This window comes from Arabidopsis lyrata (assembly GCF_000004255.2).
Source record: "Arabidopsis lyrata subsp. lyrata unplaced genomic scaffold ARALYscaffold_2, whole genome shotgun sequence".
In the NCBI taxonomy this organism is placed as follows: domain Eukaryota; kingdom Viridiplantae; phylum Streptophyta; class Magnoliopsida; order Brassicales; family Brassicaceae; genus Arabidopsis; species Arabidopsis lyrata.
Window position 1 is genome coordinate 2,774,503 of NW_003302554.1, and position 19,554 is coordinate 2,794,056.

General features: G+C 36.4%; 5 protein-coding genes across 5 annotated transcripts; all 5 read left to right on the top strand.

Moving 5' to 3' along the window:
• Positions 1-19: 19 nt before the first annotated feature.
• Positions 20-2,969, top strand: LOC9324176 (cleavage and polyadenylation specificity factor subunit 3-I). Its single transcript, XM_021034400.1, has 5 exons — positions 20-246; positions 343-440; positions 712-757; positions 845-994; positions 1,131-2,969. The coding sequence occupies exons 1-5, from the start codon at positions 103-105 to the stop codon at positions 2,772-2,774; spliced, it is 2,082 nt and encodes a 693-aa protein (XP_020890059.1). The 5' UTR covers positions 20-102; the 3' UTR covers positions 2,775-2,969.
• Positions 2,970-3,439: 470 nt separating this feature from the next.
• On the top strand, positions 3,440-5,401 carry LOC110230868. The gene is made up of 5 exons (XM_021035067.1): positions 3,440-3,606; positions 3,791-4,009; positions 4,899-5,037; positions 5,120-5,227; positions 5,339-5,401. Exons 1-5 carry the CDS (start codon positions 3,440-3,442, stop codon positions 5,399-5,401), a joined length of 696 nt encoding a protein of 231 aa, XP_020890726.1.
• Positions 5,402-5,750: 349 nt separating this feature from the next.
• LOC110230738 lies at positions 5,751-6,918 on the top strand. Its single transcript, XM_021034472.1, has 4 exons — positions 5,751-5,904; positions 5,991-6,148; positions 6,244-6,339; positions 6,658-6,918. Exons 1-4 carry the CDS (start codon positions 5,778-5,780, stop codon positions 6,703-6,705), a joined length of 429 nt encoding a protein of 142 aa, XP_020890131.1. The 5' UTR covers positions 5,751-5,777; the 3' UTR covers positions 6,706-6,918.
• Positions 6,919-10,229: 3,311 nt separating this feature from the next.
• On the top strand, positions 10,230-13,606 carry LOC110230734 (kinetochore protein nuf2-like). Its single transcript, XM_021034418.1, has 11 exons — positions 10,230-10,513; positions 10,667-10,885; positions 11,271-11,361; positions 11,430-11,609; positions 11,793-11,882; positions 11,964-12,071; positions 12,499-12,552; positions 12,719-12,833; positions 12,923-13,080; positions 13,169-13,264; positions 13,370-13,606. The coding sequence occupies exons 1-11, from the start codon at positions 10,350-10,352 to the stop codon at positions 13,415-13,417; spliced, it is 1,323 nt and encodes a 440-aa protein (XP_020890077.1). The 5' UTR covers positions 10,230-10,349; the 3' UTR covers positions 13,418-13,606.
• A 105-nt stretch (positions 13,607-13,711) lies between these two features.
• Positions 13,712-19,175, top strand: LOC9322636. Its single transcript, XM_021034405.1, has 15 exons — positions 13,712-14,114; positions 14,795-14,857; positions 15,046-15,151; positions 15,270-15,466; positions 15,909-15,990; positions 16,333-16,394; positions 16,538-16,632; positions 16,739-16,818; positions 17,235-17,318; positions 17,509-17,625; positions 17,713-17,798; positions 17,883-17,989; positions 18,137-18,228; positions 18,313-18,389; positions 18,488-19,175. The coding sequence occupies exons 1-15, from the start codon at positions 13,962-13,964 to the stop codon at positions 18,956-18,958; spliced, it is 1,872 nt and encodes a 623-aa protein (XP_020890064.1). The 5' UTR covers positions 13,712-13,961; the 3' UTR covers positions 18,959-19,175.
• The last annotated feature ends 379 nt before the right edge of the window (positions 19,176-19,554 follow it).

Genomic DNA, 19,554 nt, shown 5'->3' on the forward strand with positions numbered 1-19,554 from the left:
CCTATTAGGGTTTATACCAAAACTTGTGCTTCGAAGATTGGAGGTTCTTGCCACAGTTCTTTGTGGGTTTTCTTCTCTGGGAGGAATCGAGAAAGACGAAACATGGCTTCTTCTTCTGCATCTCTGAAAAGAAGAGAGCAACCAATTTCGCGAGATGGAGATCAACTTATCGTTACTCCTTTAGGTGCCGGAAGTGAAGTGGGTCGTTCCTGTGTTTACATGTCCTTCAGAGGCAAAAATATTCTGGTCAGTTTCTCTCCGTTTTGTTCTAATCTTGCAAATGTGTTTGATTTTGGTGTTTGGGGCATTTTCTTAGTCTTGATTTTTGGTTGTGTTGTACAGTTTGATTGTGGGATTCATCCTGCGTACTCAGGCATGGCTGCGTTGCCTTACTTCGATGAGATTGATCCTTCGTCCATTGATGTCCTCTTGATTACTCAGTATGTTTCCTTCTTCTTCCTCTTTTGGCTAATACCCATTAAGAAAAACAGAAACTTTGAAGTTGATTTATGAATGTTTATAATCTTTCTCATCTAAAGAGATAAATTGGGAGGCTACTAGAGCCAAACTTTCTCGGATTAGTTCAAAGCTTGTAGGAGGCAAGAGTTTGTTCCTTGTGTCTGTTTTTCTACTTGAAAGAGTTAGTGTTTTTTTGTGAAAGGTTTCTTGGGTTTAAGATAACAAACAATGGGTTGTTGTTTTCCTTTGTAGCTTTCATATAGATCATGCAGCATCCCTACCTTATTTTCTGGAGAAGGTTTGTTTCTCTTTTCTGAATGATTTTGTTTTGTTGATGTGTTAGAACATAGCTGGGAACTAATTCAGGTTATTGATGTTTAATTAGACGACATTCAATGGGCGGGTTTTCATGACACATGCAACAAAGGCAATCTACAAGCTGTTGCTTACAGATTATGTAAAAGTGAGCAAAGTGTCTGTGGAAGATATGTTGTTCGATGAACAAGATATCAACAAGTCCATGGACAAAATTGAGGTTAGTACTGCTTTGTATCATATGACTATGTTTATACTATCACCACTCCATTGTGTTCGGTATAAGTTCAAAAGAAATTAAATTGGTTTCAAGACAGGGATTGATGAGTTATGGTTTATATTTGATTCCTCTGTAGGTAATTGATTTCCATCAAACGGTTGAAGTAAATGGCATAAAGTTCTGGTGTTACACGGCAGGCCATGTTTTGGGTGCAGCCATGTTTATGGTGGATATAGCTGGTGTCCGAATCCTCTACACAGGCGACTATTCCCGTGAGGAAGACCGACATCTGAGAGCAGCTGAGCTTCCTCAATTCTCCCCTGACATATGCATCATTGAATCCACTTCTGGTGTCCAGCTTCATCAATCTCGTCATATTCGTGAGAAACGCTTCACTGATGTAATCCATTCAACAGTTGCTCAGGGCGGACGTGTGCTGATCCCGGCTTTTGCACTAGGCCGTGCTCAGGAACTTCTCTTGATTTTAGATGAATACTGGGCGAACCACCCAGATCTACACAATATCCCAATCTACTATGCATCACCGCTCGCCAAAAAGTGTATGGCGGTTTACCAAACCTACATATTGTCTATGAACGACAGAATCCGCAACCAGTTTGCAAATTCTAATCCGTTTGTGTTCAAGCACATTTCTCCATTAAACAGCATTGATGATTTTAATGATGTCGGTCCATCTGTGGTTATGGCTACTCCTGGAGGTCTTCAAAGCGGTCTCTCAAGGCAACTCTTTGACAGCTGGTGTTCAGATAAGAAAAACGCTTGTATCATACCGGGTTATATGGTGGAAGGTACACTGGCGAAGACGATAATTAATGAACCGAAGGAGGTGACTCTTATGAATGGTCTTACTGCTCCACTCAACATGCAAGTGCACTATATCTCGTTCTCTGCTCACGCAGATTACGCGCAGACGAGCACGTTCTTGAAAGAGCTCATGCCTCCTAACATCATCCTTGTTCATGGTGAAGCTAACGAGATGATGAGGCTCAAACAGAAACTCTTCACGGAGTTTCCCGATGGAAACACAAAGATCATGACCCCGAAGAACTGTGAGTCCGTTGAAATGTATTTTAATTCTGAGAAATTGGCGAAAACCATTGGGAGATTGGCGGGAAAAACACCCGATGTTGGCGATACAGTGAGCGGGATTCTGGTGAAGAAAGGGTTCACTTATCAGATAATGGCACCTGATGAACTCCATGTTTTCTCACAGCTATCAACAGCAACTGTAACTCAGCGGATTACAATCCCGTTTGTAGGAGCTTTCGGTGTGATAAAACATCGCCTCGAGAAGATTTTCGAGAGCGTGGAATCTTCGACAGATGAGGAATCGGGGCTTCCAGCACTGAAAGTACATGAAAGAGTAACGGTGAAACAAGAGTCAGAGAAGCACATCTCACTTCAGTGGTCATCAGATCCGATAAGTGACATGGTTTCAGACTCCATTGTAGCTCTGATTCTCAACATTAGCCGCGAAGTCCCCAAGATCGTCGTGGAAGAAGAAGATGCTGTGAAATCCGAGGAAGAGAACGGGAAGAAAGTTGAGAAAGTTATATATGCACTTCTTGTGTCACTCTTCGGGGATGTGAAACTAGGCGAGAATGGGAAGCTTGTGATCAGAGTCGATGGTAATGTCGCTCAGCTCGATAAAGAGAGTGGAGAGGTAGAGAGTGAGCATTCAGGTCTTAAGGAAAGAGTAAGAGTAGCTTTTGAGCGGATTCAGAGCGCTGTGAAACCAATCCCTCTCTCAGCTTCTTAGTAGCTTTTTAAAGTCATCGTTGAGGTTTCTTTAATCATCATAGAGTTTTATCCATCTGATGATGTTTCTTCTGTTTCCATGTTTACTAATAGTGACGATTAAGTCTAATGGATGTTATTAATAATGTGTTTTATGAAACTTTGCTGCTTCCTTGAGTTTACTGTGATGATGATCAAGTCTTATGGATGTTATCAAGTACGAGTTTTTAACTTTTTTTTGCATAAATCACCTTTTTTTTTTTACCTTCAAATCACATCGTAAACATCTGCAATCTTAATTTTAAAACTAATCTATGATTAAAACTGAAATTTTTAAAAAAAAATCAAAAAATTGTTTTTACAGTTTCTCTTTTTGAATGATGTGACAAAAACATGTAGGCGGGAAAATCAAAGGCAAAAAAATTCTCTCTTGTTTTGTTCAATTTCTTCCAAAATTGCTATTTCGTCTTCGAATCCAGACACAACAAAGCCGAAATCGAACCTGATGTCCTGACCTATTGAGAAGTATTATGTAAATATCATATAGTTATGATTGTGTTTCCATTTACCGTAAGATTGTATCTTGCGTATCACGTTTAGAATATTCTAGTAGGGTTCACAACTCTGGTTGAATATCAACACAAGCATCTCTTTCTCGCTATCCTTTCATGACCCAAACTGATAACTATGTCGTCAGCCTACGAGTATGAGAGGTTCTCTCGTTCTCAAATTGTTGCTTATCTCAAGCAGGGTGAGATCGCTAGCGTTAAAGAAGAAGATCTCAAAAACCCAACTTTCGACTTCGTCTCCGAGCTTTACACCAGAATTCTCATCTACCTCGACGCTCTCGACGAGTATGTATTCCTCAAAACCCTCTCTTAGCTCTTCACTCAATTTTACCCTCGGTTTTGAAATTTTCGTCTGATTTTTCGACTTCTAAGTAAATTTGAAAACCCTAATTTGTTTTCAATTTGGAGAATTTCTAATGATGCTTCCTTTTTTTGAATTGCGTTTTTCCAATATCAAATCCATTTGTAGAGAAGAGAAAGAGCAAGTTGATTATGAAGCTTTGGAGCACTTTGAAAATCCAGAACATCATGCCACCTCAATGCAATCTATGAAACTTTATTACAAAGTGAAAGATATGTTACATATGCTTCATTGTCCATTAAAGATTACTTACAAGGATCTGTTACGCCCGGAATCATCCCGAACCGAGTGTTTCTTCAGCTCACTTTTGACTTATGGTCTATACAAGTATGTCCTTCTTGCTTCAAATCTTGTTCATGCTCTTAGTTTAATTTCTGCTTGAAAGTTAAGTTAGCTGAGTTCTCTCTAGTTACTGTTGTGTTTTGAAGGAATGATGAAACAGAGAAAGAGATAATGATCTCTTCTCCTTTGAAGAAGACAAAGAACGAAATATAAACTTTTATTGAATCTGAAACTTGTTGTTTTGTTAAGACAAGACATACACACTTATATACATGTTTACATAACTACTCCACTTAACCGTTGGTAACAGTTGTAACTTCTCCGACAAGTTACGTCTCTTACTCACACCCGTTCGTGGTAACACATTACATCCGTTGACTTTACATACAAAACTAATACATATGATATTAGAAGATTTAATCGTGGACTCAATTCTAACAGTTCCTACTTCGAGAAGATGAGTTCTTTATTTGTCTCACTTGACTTAGATGGAAACAAGAGTAGAAATATTTGAATCTCAGATGGCTTTTAGATTCCACAATATCTCTATAAGTTGACGCTCTCATGATTATTTACATATTCTTTTCGTACCAGAGATGAAAAAATGGAACTAATAAGACCAACGTACGATAGAAGAGTTGGGACTCCTTGATGATCAGCGTAAGCAGCGGGAGGCAAAGGTTGCTCAGGTAATGCAAGAAAAATATGCAGAGATTGGAGAATTTGATGAAGGGATTTACCTTTTGTGCAAGAGCTAGAAGCCAACATTGAATAACTGAATCATAAAATATTAGCACTAAATAATCAGCAGATGTCACTGCGAGCTACCTTCTGGAAAATGAGAGAGAGGAGTACACAGATGGATACGGCGGTAAGGAACCGCAGGATATGGTGTTGAGCTAAATTGGGTTCTGTGATTTAATTTATACTGAAGTTACCTTGATCAAGTTGGTGAAGAAAATGACGTGTATTTCTCACTACAGATTTCCAATGCAGAGGTTGACCTTGTGCAAACTGTTCAAGAAAATGCAAACCTCCGCTCGCAAATTGTTCAATCCCCAGACAAATTGCAGGTATATTTTTGTTCCTACTAGCATTAGTCCTAAGATAAAGTTTTTGTGTATACACTAGTTTAAACGTTTGTTGTGGGGACAGGGAGCTTTAGAAGAGAAGAAACTAGTACTTGGGGAAACAAAGAAAGCTGAACAAGTAGCAATTGGATCTTTCCAGGAAAAGGCTGCCATTCTTGAGGTTTATGAAAAGGTATCTAATAAAAACTCTAGATTATTACTTGGTTAGCACGTAGCTAAATGCATTGAGGACATCCTTTGCAACTTGATGGTTAACTTTGGAAATAAATGTTATTCTTCTAAGTTTGGTGTTTATTGCTCTATCACTTTTGTTCATACTTCACGAAATTCTGTTCAGGAGCTTTAGGAAGAACTTTGTTTATTTAGATTGAGACCTTATTCTAAGTTGTTACTTGAATTTTATGTGTTTAGTCTTACAACATGCTCTCACTTTTGAGTTTAATAAATTTACCATCAAAGTTTTGATTTACTATTGAGGTAATATCATTCAACTATGGGTGCCTTTTGCAGGCCTTCAAGAATATTTCAAAGTCATCCTCGCAACTGCAGTTAATCAACGAACAGGTGACCAATCAAAAAGACTCATTTCCTCTTTCATTACTTGTAGATTGTGAACCATGTATTAATTGTATCTCTAGCATGCGGCAACACAAAGACCCTTCCAATTATCGGAATGAGATCTAATGTGTCTTTGAGTTATCGTTCATTCTTATGTGTGTTTGATGATGTTACAGGTAAACAATGCGAAAACGGTTGAGAAAGAATGCAAAGCTTTTAAAGCTAAGCTGAGCGAGGATGGAGTAGCGTACAAATCACTTGAGGCAAAAGTGGTTGAGCGGGAAGGAATATGTAAGTTCTGGTTTATTTCTTCCCTCATCAATAATTCCGTAATTTTGTTTTGGAACGGAGACTGTAATCCTCTATTCTGACAACAGTGGAACAGTTGAACGAATCATTGAAACAACTAGAGAAAGAAAAAGCAGTCATGTTTGATGAGTGGACAAAACAATTGAATGGATTAAAAGTGGAGGTTGAATCCAGAAGACGTGAACTTGAAGTCAGGCAAACCAATGTTGAATCAGTAGTAGCTATGGTATTGCTCCGCTCCCTTTCTTTCGAACATCTAACAACATGAATCTGTTGTGCACTATGCTTTATCATCGCCGTAAGTTTTCTTCCTTTCAACAGGTTGATGACAATACTGCCAAGACTAACCAGGTGAGACAGTCAGGAGAACTTAAAGTGAAACAATTGGCCGCTAAATATGAAGAGATCATGAAGCAGGTTTCTTTCGTTTCCTTGATTTTCATCTGAATTCTGTCAAGATAAGGCAGATCTCCGAAATGGTTAGGCCTAATTATATATTGAAGATAATGAAAATGAGCAGTTAAAATATGTCAATGTTCTGATCTGAAATTTGGAGAAACATGCCAACTTCGAAATGCTTATATAAATTGAACCATGGAAACAAAAGCTTTGTGCTGCAACAAATTAAGAGGTTTCCAAAGTTAAAACAAGTGCTATGCTTCTTTCAGATTCTGTGTAAGATATATATATATATATATATATATATATATTGAGCCTTGCTTTTGATGTTTGCAGTTTCATGAATACACGGTGTCGTTTGGTGCGTTTCTACCAAGCCTCTAAAGCAGAAGACAGGTCTGATTGTTAGAATCACTCTATTGTCTAAGGTAGAGCGAGAGAGAGAGATTTGTAATGGTTAAGAATCGATTAGACATTTTGCTACAAACACGAAAGACATTACTAGTGTTATTGTATTAAGAGGAGATTAGGTGAGAGACAAGATTTTAGACCCAAATTAGTTCTTAGACAAATTTCAAAGATTTTTCGTTCTTGTAATCTCCATGCAGATTGTTTAGCCAAAACATTTAAAATTTTAGTTTTGAAAATTTGTACATAAACTCTTTTCCTCTTGATTGGATTACCAATAATAATTTTTTAATTAATGTGTAGTTGGAAAAAAAATCACTCATAAGTCTAAGAATGTCCTGACAATCATAATTTTTTTAAGAGATTTCAAAATGTAGACAGTCAAAAGTTTTAGGAATTATTCATGATTTTAAGAAAATTGAAATATAATCGACAAAAGTTCTTCAATATTAAAAGTCACGGTACCAATATTAAAATGCTTAAAAACTTTTATATATTTTTACTTTTGTAGAACAAACGTTTTTATTTATTTATTTATTTTAAAAATGCTTCTACCGTATCTGGAGACTGCAGTTTTGTAGGATTTTAATCTAGTCGGCCCCCTGTACTCAAAATCCATTCCATTTAGCCCCCGTAATAAAATTAATATAGTTAATAGTTTATTTTAATTCAGAAAAATAGTAAAAGACAAATAAAACAAGGAATTTTCACTTATTTACGATCCAACCAGTCAGTTGGATCTAGATCCATATGACTTTCGGATCTTTTATCCCCAAAGTCAATCCAAACACTAATTTCCAAATCACCTTTTTTTTATTTCTCCTCTCTACGACTTTTTCATCTTCTTCGTTTCTCTCTGTCTCGAGTCAACAATCCGACAAACACAAAGCTTTCAATCTCTTTTCTTCTTCTTCTTTCTTCTTTTTTTTTTTCTCTCTTTTCTCGATTCCATCGATACTCATTCATCTTTTTCATCTTCCCTCTTCACTCGTTTCTATCGATCCAAAGATCCGTCCTCTCTCTTCTTCTTCGTGAGAAATTCGCAGTGAAATCGAGAAATCCGCCGTGAGAAATCCGCCGTGAGAACTCCGCCGTGTCTTCTCTTTGTAAGATTTCATTTGTTTGATCCCTAATTTTGTTTTATTGTGTTGGGTTTAATTAGGATTTGATTTCTGTGAGGGTTTGATATGTAATTCTCTTTGATTTTGTTTGAAACAAATGCATTTTGAATGGAATTTCGATTACAATTAGGATTTTTTATGATTACAGTTCGGATTTTAAGATTACTAATAGGATTTGAATTACAATTCGGGTTTGAAATTCGGACGACATGTAGCTACTTTTTCTTGTTTTTATTTGGAGATATTGAGTGAAAGTTGTAACTTTGTTTGTAAACTCTTCTTAAAATGATTAATTTCTCTTGGTCAATTTTGGAAGAAATCTGGTTTCAAGTAAGTTAATAAGGAGTGGATTGCAGACATAGATGAAATTTTTTGTACGTATATATTAGCCTATAACATTTGTTTCTCTATTACGAGAGGAGGAAAAGGAAAAGGAGACTGAGACTGAGACTGAGAAGGAGAAGGAGAAGGAGAAAGAGAAGGATAAGGAGAAGAAGAAGCAGAAGAAGACTTGGTGTGTTCAGATGTGTTTTGGTTTCTAATGTTATGTATGATTCTAAGTGTTTAGGTACAACTGGTACACTTATGTACAACTATGTATCTGGGTTTGTATGAATCTAAGTTTTTTTGACAGAAAAATCACCAAAAAACTATGAGTCAAAGTGTTTTGATCAAAAAATTCACAACAACACTATGAATCTACTAAGTATGTTAAAAAATATATAGTGTTGAAAAAAAAAGTATTTTACTTTTTTTTTTTTTTTGGTGAATCTAAGTATTTTGATTAAAATAAAAAATAAAAGAAATATCTACAAATATCTAAAAATATCTGAGAAATATCTAACATAAATATCTAAAATTTGTTCATAGTTGTACAGTTGTACTCGGTTGCACATTTTTGCTCATAGTTGTACAATATCGAGAATTTAGTAAATCTAGTTGTTATCAACTCTAAATTAATTTTTGTGGGTGGAACCGATGGTATTGTCTCATCAAAATATCATTTCTTTGTATGAGTGTAGTTATATTTATCAAAATACAAGTATTTCAAAAATTTAAATTTTTTTAGTTCAAATCTACAAAGTAACAATGGAAGTATAAGGTTGTTAGTGTATGAATGTGAGATTTTGTGATAAGAATTTCACTAATTTAGGAAAATATGAATTTTTTTGTCAAAAACTTCTTGTGTAGTTTCATTACCACCGAGTATGCATTTTTTAAGATTTTTTTATTTGGTTTTAAATTTTCATATTATATAAAACTCTGAAAACTAGCCAAGGCAATAGACCTTAGTTGTACAGGTTGTACTTAGTTGTACCAAGACAAAACAATTTAATTTGTATAGATACGATAAAAAAATCAACCAGAGTTGTATCTGTTAAAACTTAGTTGTACGAAACAGAACAAGTAAGTTTCACAAACAAAACCAATACAAACAACATCGCTTCTTAAATCATCCTAATAATGGCACTTAGAAATCAACCTTGGTCACCCTCATCGTCCCATCAACGTCACCATCATTGTTACCATCATTGGTAAACCACTCGCCTAAACTACTCGGCCTCTTCGACCTCTTCTTACCTCATTTTCTTCTATGTTCTCCAAAGCATAAGCACAAGCAAATTAAAGTGCATGACTGAATTCTTTTTTATTGTCCCTGAAAAAGAAAGAGAGAAAGAAAATGGTCTATAATTTTATATTTTTCGTAGCAGTCCATCAACATAGTTGTACTCATTTGTCCCAATTGCACCAAATTTAGGGTTTCGGTAATATTATACTTAGTTGTACCTAATGGTTTCAGTTGTTCCAAATCTACAATTCCCAATTTTTTCTACCAAAAACTGCATTCAAGCTACGAATTCAACTTTTCTCAATCATAATTCACTAAAAAAACAAGTATACTTACTAGTGGATAGAGAAGAAGAAGTAAACAACGAGCTTTAATGGTGGATGGAGAAAAAGAAATAGAGAGGAAATATGTCATTGAAGATGCTTGAATCGTAAGAAGAAGAAGAATTTGATTTTTTTTAAGTTTTTTGATGGAGAAGAAGAAGAAGAGATGAGATATGTCTTTGGAGATGGAGAAGAAAAAAAAAGAAGAAGAAGAAGAAGAGAGGAGAGGAAATATGTCGTAAGAAGAAGAAGAATAATCTCATTTTTTAAGGTTTTTGGTAGTTAATGAGAGAGGAGAGAGAATGAATATGATTGGTTGCTTTTAAGAATTTGTTGGTAATAAAATTTAATGTAGAAATAAATTGGATAAAAGGCAAGGGTATAGTTGGTTTTTAAATGTATTGGGAAGGAGAGGGGTAGTGAGAATAAGTGAGAGTTTTTGAAAGAATGTTTGGAGGAAAAGGGGCTAGAGAGATTTAATTCCAGTTTCGTATAGGCGGGAAAATCATTCTCTCTTCTTTTTGATTTCTTCCAAAATTGCCATTTCCTCTTCTCAGTTTCTTCGAATCCAGACAACAAATCGGAACCTAACCCAAACTGAAATCTATGTCAGCCTACGAGTACCCGAGGCTCTCTCGTTCCGACATTTTGACGGCCCTCAAGGATTTTCAGATCGCTAGCGTTACAGAGACCGATCTCAAAAACCCAACTTCCGACTTCGTCTCCGAGCTTTACACCAGAATTCTTATCTATCTCGACGCTCTCAACGAGTATATATTCCTCTAAACCCTCTCTTTGCTCTTCACTCTATTTTACCCTCGGTTTTGTCTGATTTCGAAAAACCCTAAATTTTTCAATTTGGGGAATTTCTGATGATGCTTCGTTTTCGACATTGGGTCTTTCCAACATCAAATCCATTGTAGAGAAGAGACTGGGCAAGTTGATTTTGGGGCTTTGGAGCAATTGGAGAATCCAGAACATCATGCCACATCAATGCAATCTATGACACTTTATTGCAAAGTGAAAGATATGTTAGATATGGTTGATTGTCCATTAGCCATTAATTTCAAGGATCTGTTACGCCCCGAATCATCCCGAACCGAGTTTTTCATCAGCGCACTTTTGAATTTTGCTCTATACAAGTATGTCCTTCTTGCTTCAAATCTTTTGAATTATGTTCTATACAAGTTAGCTGAGTTCTCTCTAGTTTCTATTTGGATGCACCAAGACCTTTTCACCAGGTTTCTACTTTGAGTAGACGAGTTCTTATTTGTCCCACTTGACTTGGAGATGGAAACAAGAGTACTGCTATCTGAATTTCAGATAGCTTTTAGGAGTTTTCAATGTGCACAGAGTTTAGTAAGGAATAGAAAATTGAGAAAAATTGGTTTGCATTCGAGATGGGGATACATATTACTCTTTCCCCGCTATAATTTGACGCTCTCATGATTATTTTTACATCTTCTTTCCTGTACTAAAGTTTCAAAAATGATGCTCATGATTATTTGCATCTTCTTTTCGTACCAGAGATTCAAAAATGGAACTTATAAGACCAATGGCAGAAGAGTTGGGTATCCTTGACCTGCAGCGGAAGCAGGAGGAGGCAAAGGTTGCTCAGGTAATGCAAGAAAAATATGTATCCCACAGAAGATAGTCATTATCTTTTTCTAATGGCTATACATGCAGTTGAATGCAGAGATTGGAGAATTTGATGAAGCCGTTGAAAGGGATTTACCTCTTGTGCAAGAGCTAGAAGTGAACATTGAAGAACTGAATCAGAAAATATTAGCACTAAATAATCAGCAGATGTCACTGCGAGATACCTTCCAGAAAATGAGAGAGAAGAGTACACAGATGGATAAGAAGGTAAGGAACCGCATGACATGGTGTCGAGCTCCTTCCTGAAACTAAATTGTGTTATGTGATTTAATTTATTATGAAGTTACCTGGATCAAGTTGGTGAAGAAACCGTTTGTCAATTAGGCGATCTGCATATGCTTGAATTTGAGAGACGTTTTCTGCTCCTGACATGTGTATTTCTCTCTACAGATTTCCACAGCAGAGTTTGACCTTGTGCAAACTGTCCAAGAAAACGCAAACCTCCGCGCACAAATTGTTCAATCTCCAGACAAATTGCAGGTATATTTTTGTTCCTACTGGCACTAGTCCTAAGATAAAATTTTATTTATACACAAGTTTAAACGTTTGTTGTGGAGATAGGGAGCTTTAGAAGAGAAGAAACTAGTACTTGGGGAGACAAAGAAAGCTGAACAATCAGCAATGGGATCTTTCCAGGAAAAGGCTGCCATTCTTGAGGTTTATGAAAAGGTATCTAATGAAAACTCTAGATTATTACTATCTTATGGTTAGCACGTAGCTAAATGCATTTAGGACATCCTTTGCAACTTGATGGTTAACTTTTTGAAATTACAAGTCTTAGGTCACTGCGGATACTTCTCTCAAACTATTTGGTTAGAGAATGAGGATTCCAAGCATTATTCTTCTAAGTTTGGTGTTTATTGCGCTGATCACTTTTGTTCATACTTTACGAAATTCTGTCCAGAAGCTTTAGGAAGAATTTCATTTATTTTGGTGTATAGTGGATGAGAGTGAATCCAAGGTGGACATTATTTAGATTGAGACCTTATCCTATGTTGTTACTTCGTAATGTTTTTATGTTTAGTCTTCCAACAGATTTTTGCTTTCATTTTTTAAGCTAAATAAGTTTACCATCAACTATGGGTGCCTCTTGCAGGCTTTCAAGAAAATTTCAAAGTCATCTTCGCAACTGAAGTTAATTAACGAACAGGTGACCAATCAAAAAGACTCATTTCCTCTTTCATTGTTGTAGATTGTGAACCATGTATTGTATCTCTAGCATGTGGCAACACACAGACACTTCCAATTATCGGAATGAGATCCAATGTGTCTTTAGATTTATCTTTCAATTTTATGTATGTTTGATGATGTTACAGGTCACCAATGCGAAAGCGGTTGAGAAAGAATTCAAAGCTCTTAAAGCTAAGCTGAGCGAGGATGGAGTTGCGTACAAATCACTTGAGGCGAAAGTGGTTGAGCGGGAAAGAATAGGCAAGTCTTGGTTAATTTCTTCCATCTTCAGATATTTTTTTGTAATTTTGTTTTGGGACGGAGACTGTAATCTTGTATTCTGTCAACAGTGGAACAGTTGAACGAATCATTGAAACAACTAGAGAAAGAAAAAGCAGTCATGTTTGATGAGTGGACAAAACAATTGAATGGATTAAAAGTGGAGGTTGAATCCAGAAGACGTGAACTTGAAGCCAGGCAAACCAATGTTGAATCAGTAGTAGCTATGGTATTGCTCCCTTTCTTTTGAACATCTAACAACATGAATCTGTTGTGCGCGATGCGCCGTAAGTTTTCTTTGTATTATATATCAACAGGTTGATGACAATAATGCCAAGATTAACCAGGTGAGACAGTCAGGAGAAGCAAAAGTAAAACAACTAGCCGCTAAATATGAAGAGATCGTGAAGCAGGTTTCTTTCGTTTCCATTGTTTTCAGATCTATCAAAACAATAGGCTTGTTGTAGATTATTTGTAAGATATATCTATCTATTGAGCCTTGTCTTTGATGTTTGCAGTTTCATGAATACACAGTGTCGTTTGATGCGTTTCTACCAAGCCTCTAAAGGACAAGGCAGGTCTCATCAGTTGAGCTGATTCAAGGCAGAGGAGAGATTGTAATGAACACATGTTCTCTACAAATGGTTAAGAATTTGACTACTAAATTAATTCCTCTTGTGATTGTATTAAGTCTCTTGTATTAAAGTTGGATAATGTTATGAATTTCTCTTTATGGAATGACATATATTGAAGTACAGTAGTTTTAAAAAAAAAGAATCAAGAGAAAATGAGAATTCTATGTTGAAGTAAAGTGTGGGAGAGTCGAACTCTTGTCTCGAAGCAAATTGAAGTCTCAAAAACCTAACACAATACCATTTTTGCCACCAGCGCTTTAGGTTTTCGAAGAACAATAAAAGTAATTTTGTAGGAAACGAGTGTGCTTCGCGGTGCTTTTTTCAATCATCTTCAATCCTCAATTGCTGTGGATTCGATAATCTCCCAGAACGAGAAGAAATCTACGATCTACGATCCTCGCTACGGAGCAATTCAAATTCGATGACGACGTAGTTTTAACGAAGAAGACGGAGAAGTGCATCGGAGATTCGCAATATGGATCCGGAGCAGACGTTTATTAGGGTTCAGGAGAGGTTTTCGCAGATCTTAACGCCAAGGATTAGAGGTTTCTTAGAGTATACTTACCTCTTCGTTGCCATCACTTTGTTCTGTATACTCGTTGTTATGCACGCCAATTATGTTCAGCAGGTAAATTTTTGACTCTCGTTTTATGTAATTATGAAAACGGTTTCGAGAAGCTTTCTCTAGGGTTAGCCAATTGTACCAGAAACTTTAGGGTCTTGAATATCTAGCTTTAGGATTAGCTAATTGTGTAGAAGAAGATTAAGGTGTTTTCTTTGGGTCATTTATACTGTAAATTGCCTTTGTTAATGAGTTGAAACTTTAAGTATGAGATACTATAATTTGAAAAGGATGATGTAGATTGTCTGTGTTATGTTAACTTCGTTGCATTTTCTCGAGTAGTCTGATATGAATTGTGGAGCTTAAGCTAGTTTTATAGAAGATGTTGGCATGCGCTTCGTTAGGAGACACTACTGTTTGTATCTTTACTAAGGTTGCACTGGTCATAATTATATAGAATCTGTTGAAAGACACTTTTCTGATTTCTTTATATGTTTATTTTCATGTGAAATTTCCAATAGGAAATACTTCCTATGCAAATGCATTTGAATACTTCTAAGATTGCAAACTTCGAAACTCGAAAATCATCTATCTGTGAAGATTTTCTGTTGGTTTACTTCTCTTCGACTTTAAGAGTTTCATGTAGCCTGCATGCCTTCCTAAGATATTTCTTGCTAGACTCTTCTCTTATCTGGCCTTAATTGTTCCTCTCTAACTAATTCCATTAATCTTGTTTTCTTGGAAAGCCTGGTTGTTCTAGTGAGCTGACTGGAGTTGAGTTAGCTGAAGCAGAGCTTATGCAAATTAAGGTGTGTGGCTGTTATCCCTTCTGTCCTTCTGATGCTAGCTTGCATAATTAGTGAAAAATCTAGATTTTCCAGGCCTTTGATCTGGTTCCTCACTCGTACTTTGAAAGTCTCTTTCTTGAAATCAGTTAGCCATAAATAAAATCTGTACTCATCCTTAGTTCTCTAACCATCTGATTTCTGTGATATAGATAACAAGTGCAGGGTTGTGGTCACGTAATGATGAAAGTACTGCTGCAGATGTTCCTCGAGTTGTAACTGCAACTGATAGTTTAGAAGTCTCAAAGAATGATCAAGGTGATTGTTTATATTCATGAGTGGGCAGTGGGTGAATTGGTTTGGATAGACTGCTGGTAGGAGCTCAATATCTTTAAAGTTTGCAGGGACTGATACTGCCTTGTTTGCTATCATGTAGAAAGCTCTACCAGTGAAGAAAATGCCGATGATATATTTGTGAAAATTGATAAGGAAGAGCCCCGCAGTAGTTTCTCAGTGTCAGCAAAAGAGAATGTCAGAGCAGCTCTTCTTCGCTTTCTCAAAAAGTGTTATAGGCGCATATCTTTCGTTTTACAGCATACAGCACGGATCCTCAGAGGTGTTCGAAAAATATGGGTGAGTTATCTCTTAAATGACTTAGAATATGTAAATATGGGTGAGTTATCTTATTTCCTGTTTTTTCTCAAATTCTGACTTAGATAGTGCGTATGGCTGTCATATATAGATGTTGTATCTCCTCTGCGAGGTTTCCGTTGGATATTTTTGGTATATTACTTATAAAGCATGGTTCTTAAGCAGCGTTCCTTTGATCGGAAATATATGTTACTGAAAATTTAACTGGCACGTGGCTCAATCGTTAGGGTGTGGAGATTTTTCAGTAGCTTCTCCCTTTATTTTGTCAGGAAAATGGACTTAGGTCTATCTACTAATTTAGCTCTTTAGTGATATCTGTTTTTGGTGCCAGTACTTAGGTCGTCTGATGGGTTACAATCCTGATTGTTTATAATTTTAGTTTTTTACTAAAACAAATTATTTTGCTCTTCAAATTTAAATGCAGAACATCATTGGCATACCGTTGAATCTTGATGTGCCCAAATTGTTGCATGTACTGTATATGGATAAAGTCAACTACTATGCAGGTAAAAGCCACCTCAATAGAATTTCTGTTTTATATTTACTTTGGTTTTGTTCTTCATCATCTGAATGAACCATCAAACAATGATGACCGGTTACAAAATGTAAAATGAATCTGAATACATTACATTTCTTTTTTGAAATTTATTCCTTGGTTTGAGCTACGCAAACCACCAAATAAATTTTCTGTCAACCGCCCCCTTCTTAATAACCTTTTTACGATTTTACATGTGAGAGGTTTAGCTATTAGAAGAGTAAAATCACACAGATTTGGCTTTTTGCTTTGCTTTGGGTGGCGAGATGTCTATCTGAACTGCTATGTTTTATCTGTTTGTTGATTTTTCCAGTTCAGTGGCTTGAGAGTAAAACTCAAGAGTTTGAGCCAACATATCTATATACCATGGAAAAGGTAAACGTTATTCTCTTTCAAGAATTTAAAGCTCACTAGTGGAAAATGCTCGAGCATCTTATCAAAGAAAGATGTGAAATGAGGAATTCTTCGGTTGAACTTCTGGTTTGGTCTCAGAATTGTGTTGTTCTTTTTTTATATAGGGTTACTTTTTACTGCCTGATGAAGCAAAATCACGGCATAACATTCGCACTGCAAATGTCAGCATATCGGCACGGCATCCCTGCTTTGGGAACAGGTAATATTCACATTATTGACCCTCAGTTTGGACTCTGGAAATAGTTATTTTAATTGCTAGGGCTGTATCCTAATGATAAGATTCTTAAATTGGATTACTTTTTCAGGTGGCAGCAACTTCTTATAAACAGAGTTGTAGGATATGATACTATTATAATGAATAGCTTACAGAACTCTGCTGGTCAAGGTAGGTAATAGGTGTTTGTCTTGTTGATAATGTCCATGCAAGTTTTACTATGTGTGGGTTCCTTTGAGGCCTGTGATTCCTCAACTATGTGTTTGTCTTTTCTTTTGTATATTGTGGGCAAACTGTTTCTTTCTGAAAGGTTAGGCTACCACTAAACAGAGGTTGCCTGTTTATCTAATTGTAACTTTGAACTAAGTTATCTCTGGGAATTCTAGTCAGAGATTAGTGTGCAGCAATCAATTGGTTCATGCATGACTATGTAAAATGTAAAATAACCAATGTCGTTGTTGGTAGCTATTACATGATATTTCCATCTGTCCTTATTGCTGCTTATGTCCCTTTGATTGTTTCTATCTATGTGCTATTGTGAAAGCTGCAGTTTGCACCCATATGACTGCCAACTTCCTCCATTACAGGTTATCTATACAACTACCAGACAAGAGAGTTTTACAATCTCAGTTACTCCCAAGAACTTCCTGAAGGTTCTGCGCAATTCGGAGGTTTGTCATTTTCTGTCACGTTAACAGCATATGGTTAAAACTTTCCCTTGCATCTCGCAAGTCTATCGGTTATGAGCGTTATATTAGATTGGATCTCACCAAGGCTGCTTTATTAGCTCTTGGAACTTTATCTGTATTTTTGTGTAAGCATTTACTTTAAGAGTAATATTATTGTTCTGGGTGTATGCAGATTACTTGGTAACGAAATGTGGTGTGCTAATGATGTCACTTTTTGTGTTTTTCACAACCACAATGTCTGTGTCATTCACATTGCGAGAGACACAAACTCGCATGTTAAAGTTCACAGGTTTGTATTGCTTCTATTCCAATAGCTAATGGCTTCCCATCTTTGCTTCTCAACAATAATCTTTGTTTCGATATCAATTTGTTGCAGTGCAGCTTCAACACCATGCCCAGCATCGGTTACCAACATTTCAGTTGATCTTTGTACACGTGATCGAATCGCTTGTCTTTGTACCAGTATGCATACAGATCCCTGCTTTTTCATTCCAAGATTTCAGAGGATTCTGTTGACCGACATGATATAACTATTTGAAATTGCAGATTATGATTGGGATTCTGTTCTTCCTGTTTGAGTTTTACGACGATCAGCTATTGGCTTTCATGGTTCTGGTTCTTGTCTGGCTATGCGAATTATTCACCCTGATAAGGTTTTTGGTCTCCTCTTTTGCCTCAGTCACCTGTCTATTCACTATCGAGCTCCCTTATTTATGATGATCTCGCTGCCAATTCAAAATTATGTGTTTTTTACCTGTTCAGTGGAATAGTAACAAAGTCCTATCTTCCCAATATTGCAGTGTCAGGACACCAATATCGATGAAGTTCTTCCCGCGTTTCTTCTTGTTGTACTTCTTGGTGTTCCATATTTATTTCTTCTCGTATGCATATGGTAAGAACTGAGGTTTTACCTTAGATTTGTCTCATTAACTACTGAAATTTCAGACGCTTTCACTTACTGCGTAACTCTCAACAGGCTTTTCTTATCTCGCCCTAATGACAACCGCTGCATTCATGCAACACCTAATTCTATACTTCTGGAACCGTTTTGAGGTAAACGTTTGATTGCAGCAACTCAAAGATTGACCAAATCCAGAGAAGCTAAGCTTCAATTCAAAGTTTGTATCTCAAAATTAAACACACAATTACAGGTGCCAGCTCTTCAGAGATTCCTTCAAAGCCGACAATCACACCTTCAGCAACACCCAGACTTCCACATCACTTCCTCAACAATCCTAGCATCAACTCTTCACATCACAAGGCTGAACAGAACAACAAGAAACCGAAGTCCATCTGGTCCAAACAACACAACCCCAAACCAAAACACGGAAACAAGATTTCCAACAGCGGATGGAGGAGGTGTCGGGAATCCAACACAAAATCAAGAGCAGCAAGAAGAGAATGCAGCAAACACCATTCCTGCAGAGCCTAACAACCAACAAGCGGGTGCGATGAGCTCGTTCAGTTCGATGCTACTATGGATTTTAGGCGGTGCTTCTTCAGAAGGACTGAACTCGTTTCTTTCGATGTTTAGAGATGTGAGAGATGAAGAAGAAGCACAAGTGTTTGCAGATACTACTCCACCTCAAAACCCGCATCATGATCCTCTTTCAGTTGATTAAAAGTTTCTACCTCTGTTTGCTGTATATTTTGTATTTTCTTTTTGGCCTCTAGTTTTTTGTTCCTTGTTTGTTTGTATAGTCACTGGCCAAAAGAGACGAGCTTTTGAGATATTAAACAAAAATTGGTAAAAAGGGGAGAACATAAAAAAGGTTGGTAAAGCAATGTATATGACATTGATTCTTGAATATGGTTATATTTAAGGAAAATAGGCTTTCACTTTGCCCTCACCGAGGTGGCTTTTATGTTTTTGTTTTATTGAAAAAAAAAATTGAATTTACAAATGTAAAAATAGTCTGTAAAACATTACTCCCTCCGTTTCATAATGTAAGGCGTTTTGGATAAAGTACTTTGTTTCACAATATAAGTCGTTTTCGAGTTTCAATGCAAATTATATATTATTTTAATATTTTATGATTATTTATATTATGCAGTCTCTTTTATGATTGGCTAAATTTTTAAAAAGTAGATCTTCTTAATCTGCGTGCTTTTACCGAAAACGACTTATATTTTGAAACGGAGGGAGTACTATTTATTTGATTTTTGCTAATTCATCCATAAAATGATGTTAGTTGTATATTAATTCATATAAAATTAG

What these genes read in the sequence shown, in the direction of transcription:
- LOC110230738 (XM_021034472.1), top strand. Translation starts at nt 5,778, where the DNA reads ATGATGTTACAGGTAAACAATGCGAAAACGGTTGAGAAAGAATGCAAA. An exon ending in GGTTGAGCGGGAAGGAATAT is followed by an intron (nt 5,905 to 5,990) that starts GTAAGTTCTGGT and finishes TTCTGACAACAG; the next exon opens with TGGAACAGTTGAACGAATCA. An exon ending in TTGAATCAGTAGTAGCTATG is followed by an intron (nt 6,149 to 6,243) that starts GTATTGCTCCGC and finishes TCCTTTCAACAG; the next exon opens with GTTGATGACAATACTGCCAA.
- LOC9324176 (XM_021034400.1), top strand. Translation starts at nt 103, where the DNA reads ATGGCTTCTTCTTCTGCATCTCTGAAAAGAAGAGAGCAACCAATTTCG. An exon ending in TCAGAGGCAAAAATATTCTG is followed by an intron (nt 247 to 342) that starts GTCAGTTTCTCT and finishes TGTGTTGTACAG; the next exon opens with TTTGATTGTGGGATTCATCC. An exon ending in GATGTCCTCTTGATTACTCA is followed by an intron (nt 441 to 711) that starts GTATGTTTCCTT and finishes TTTCCTTTGTAG; the next exon opens with CTTTCATATAGATCATGCAG.
- LOC110230868 (XM_021035067.1), top strand. Translation starts at nt 3,440, where the DNA reads ATGTCGTCAGCCTACGAGTATGAGAGGTTCTCTCGTTCTCAAATTGTT. An exon ending in TTGACTTATGGTCTATACAA is followed by an intron (nt 4,010 to 4,898) that starts GTATGTCCTTCT and finishes TTTATACTGAAG; the next exon opens with TTACCTTGATCAAGTTGGTG. An exon ending in TTCTTGAGGTTTATGAAAAG is followed by an intron (nt 5,228 to 5,338) that starts GTATCTAATAAA and finishes TATTCTTCTAAG; the next exon opens with TTTGGTGTTTATTGCTCTAT.
- LOC9322636 (XM_021034405.1), top strand. Translation starts at nt 13,962, where the DNA reads ATGGATCCGGAGCAGACGTTTATTAGGGTTCAGGAGAGGTTTTCGCAG. An exon ending in CAGAGCTTATGCAAATTAAG is followed by an intron (nt 14,858 to 15,045) that starts GTGTGTGGCTGT and finishes TCTGTGATATAG; the next exon opens with ATAACAAGTGCAGGGTTGTG. An exon ending in GAATTATTCACCCTGATAAG is followed by an intron (nt 17,990 to 18,136) that starts GTTTTTGGTCTC and finishes CCAATATTGCAG; the next exon opens with TGTCAGGACACCAATATCGA.
- LOC110230734 (XM_021034418.1), top strand. Translation starts at nt 10,350, where the DNA reads ATGTCAGCCTACGAGTACCCGAGGCTCTCTCGTTCCGACATTTTGACG. An exon ending in TATCTCGACGCTCTCAACGA is followed by an intron (nt 10,514 to 10,666) that starts GTATATATTCCT and finishes AATCCATTGTAG; the next exon opens with AGAAGAGACTGGGCAAGTTG. An exon ending in TTCTTGAGGTTTATGAAAAG is followed by an intron (nt 12,072 to 12,498) that starts GTATCTAATGAA and finishes TGCCTCTTGCAG; the next exon opens with GCTTTCAAGAAAATTTCAAA.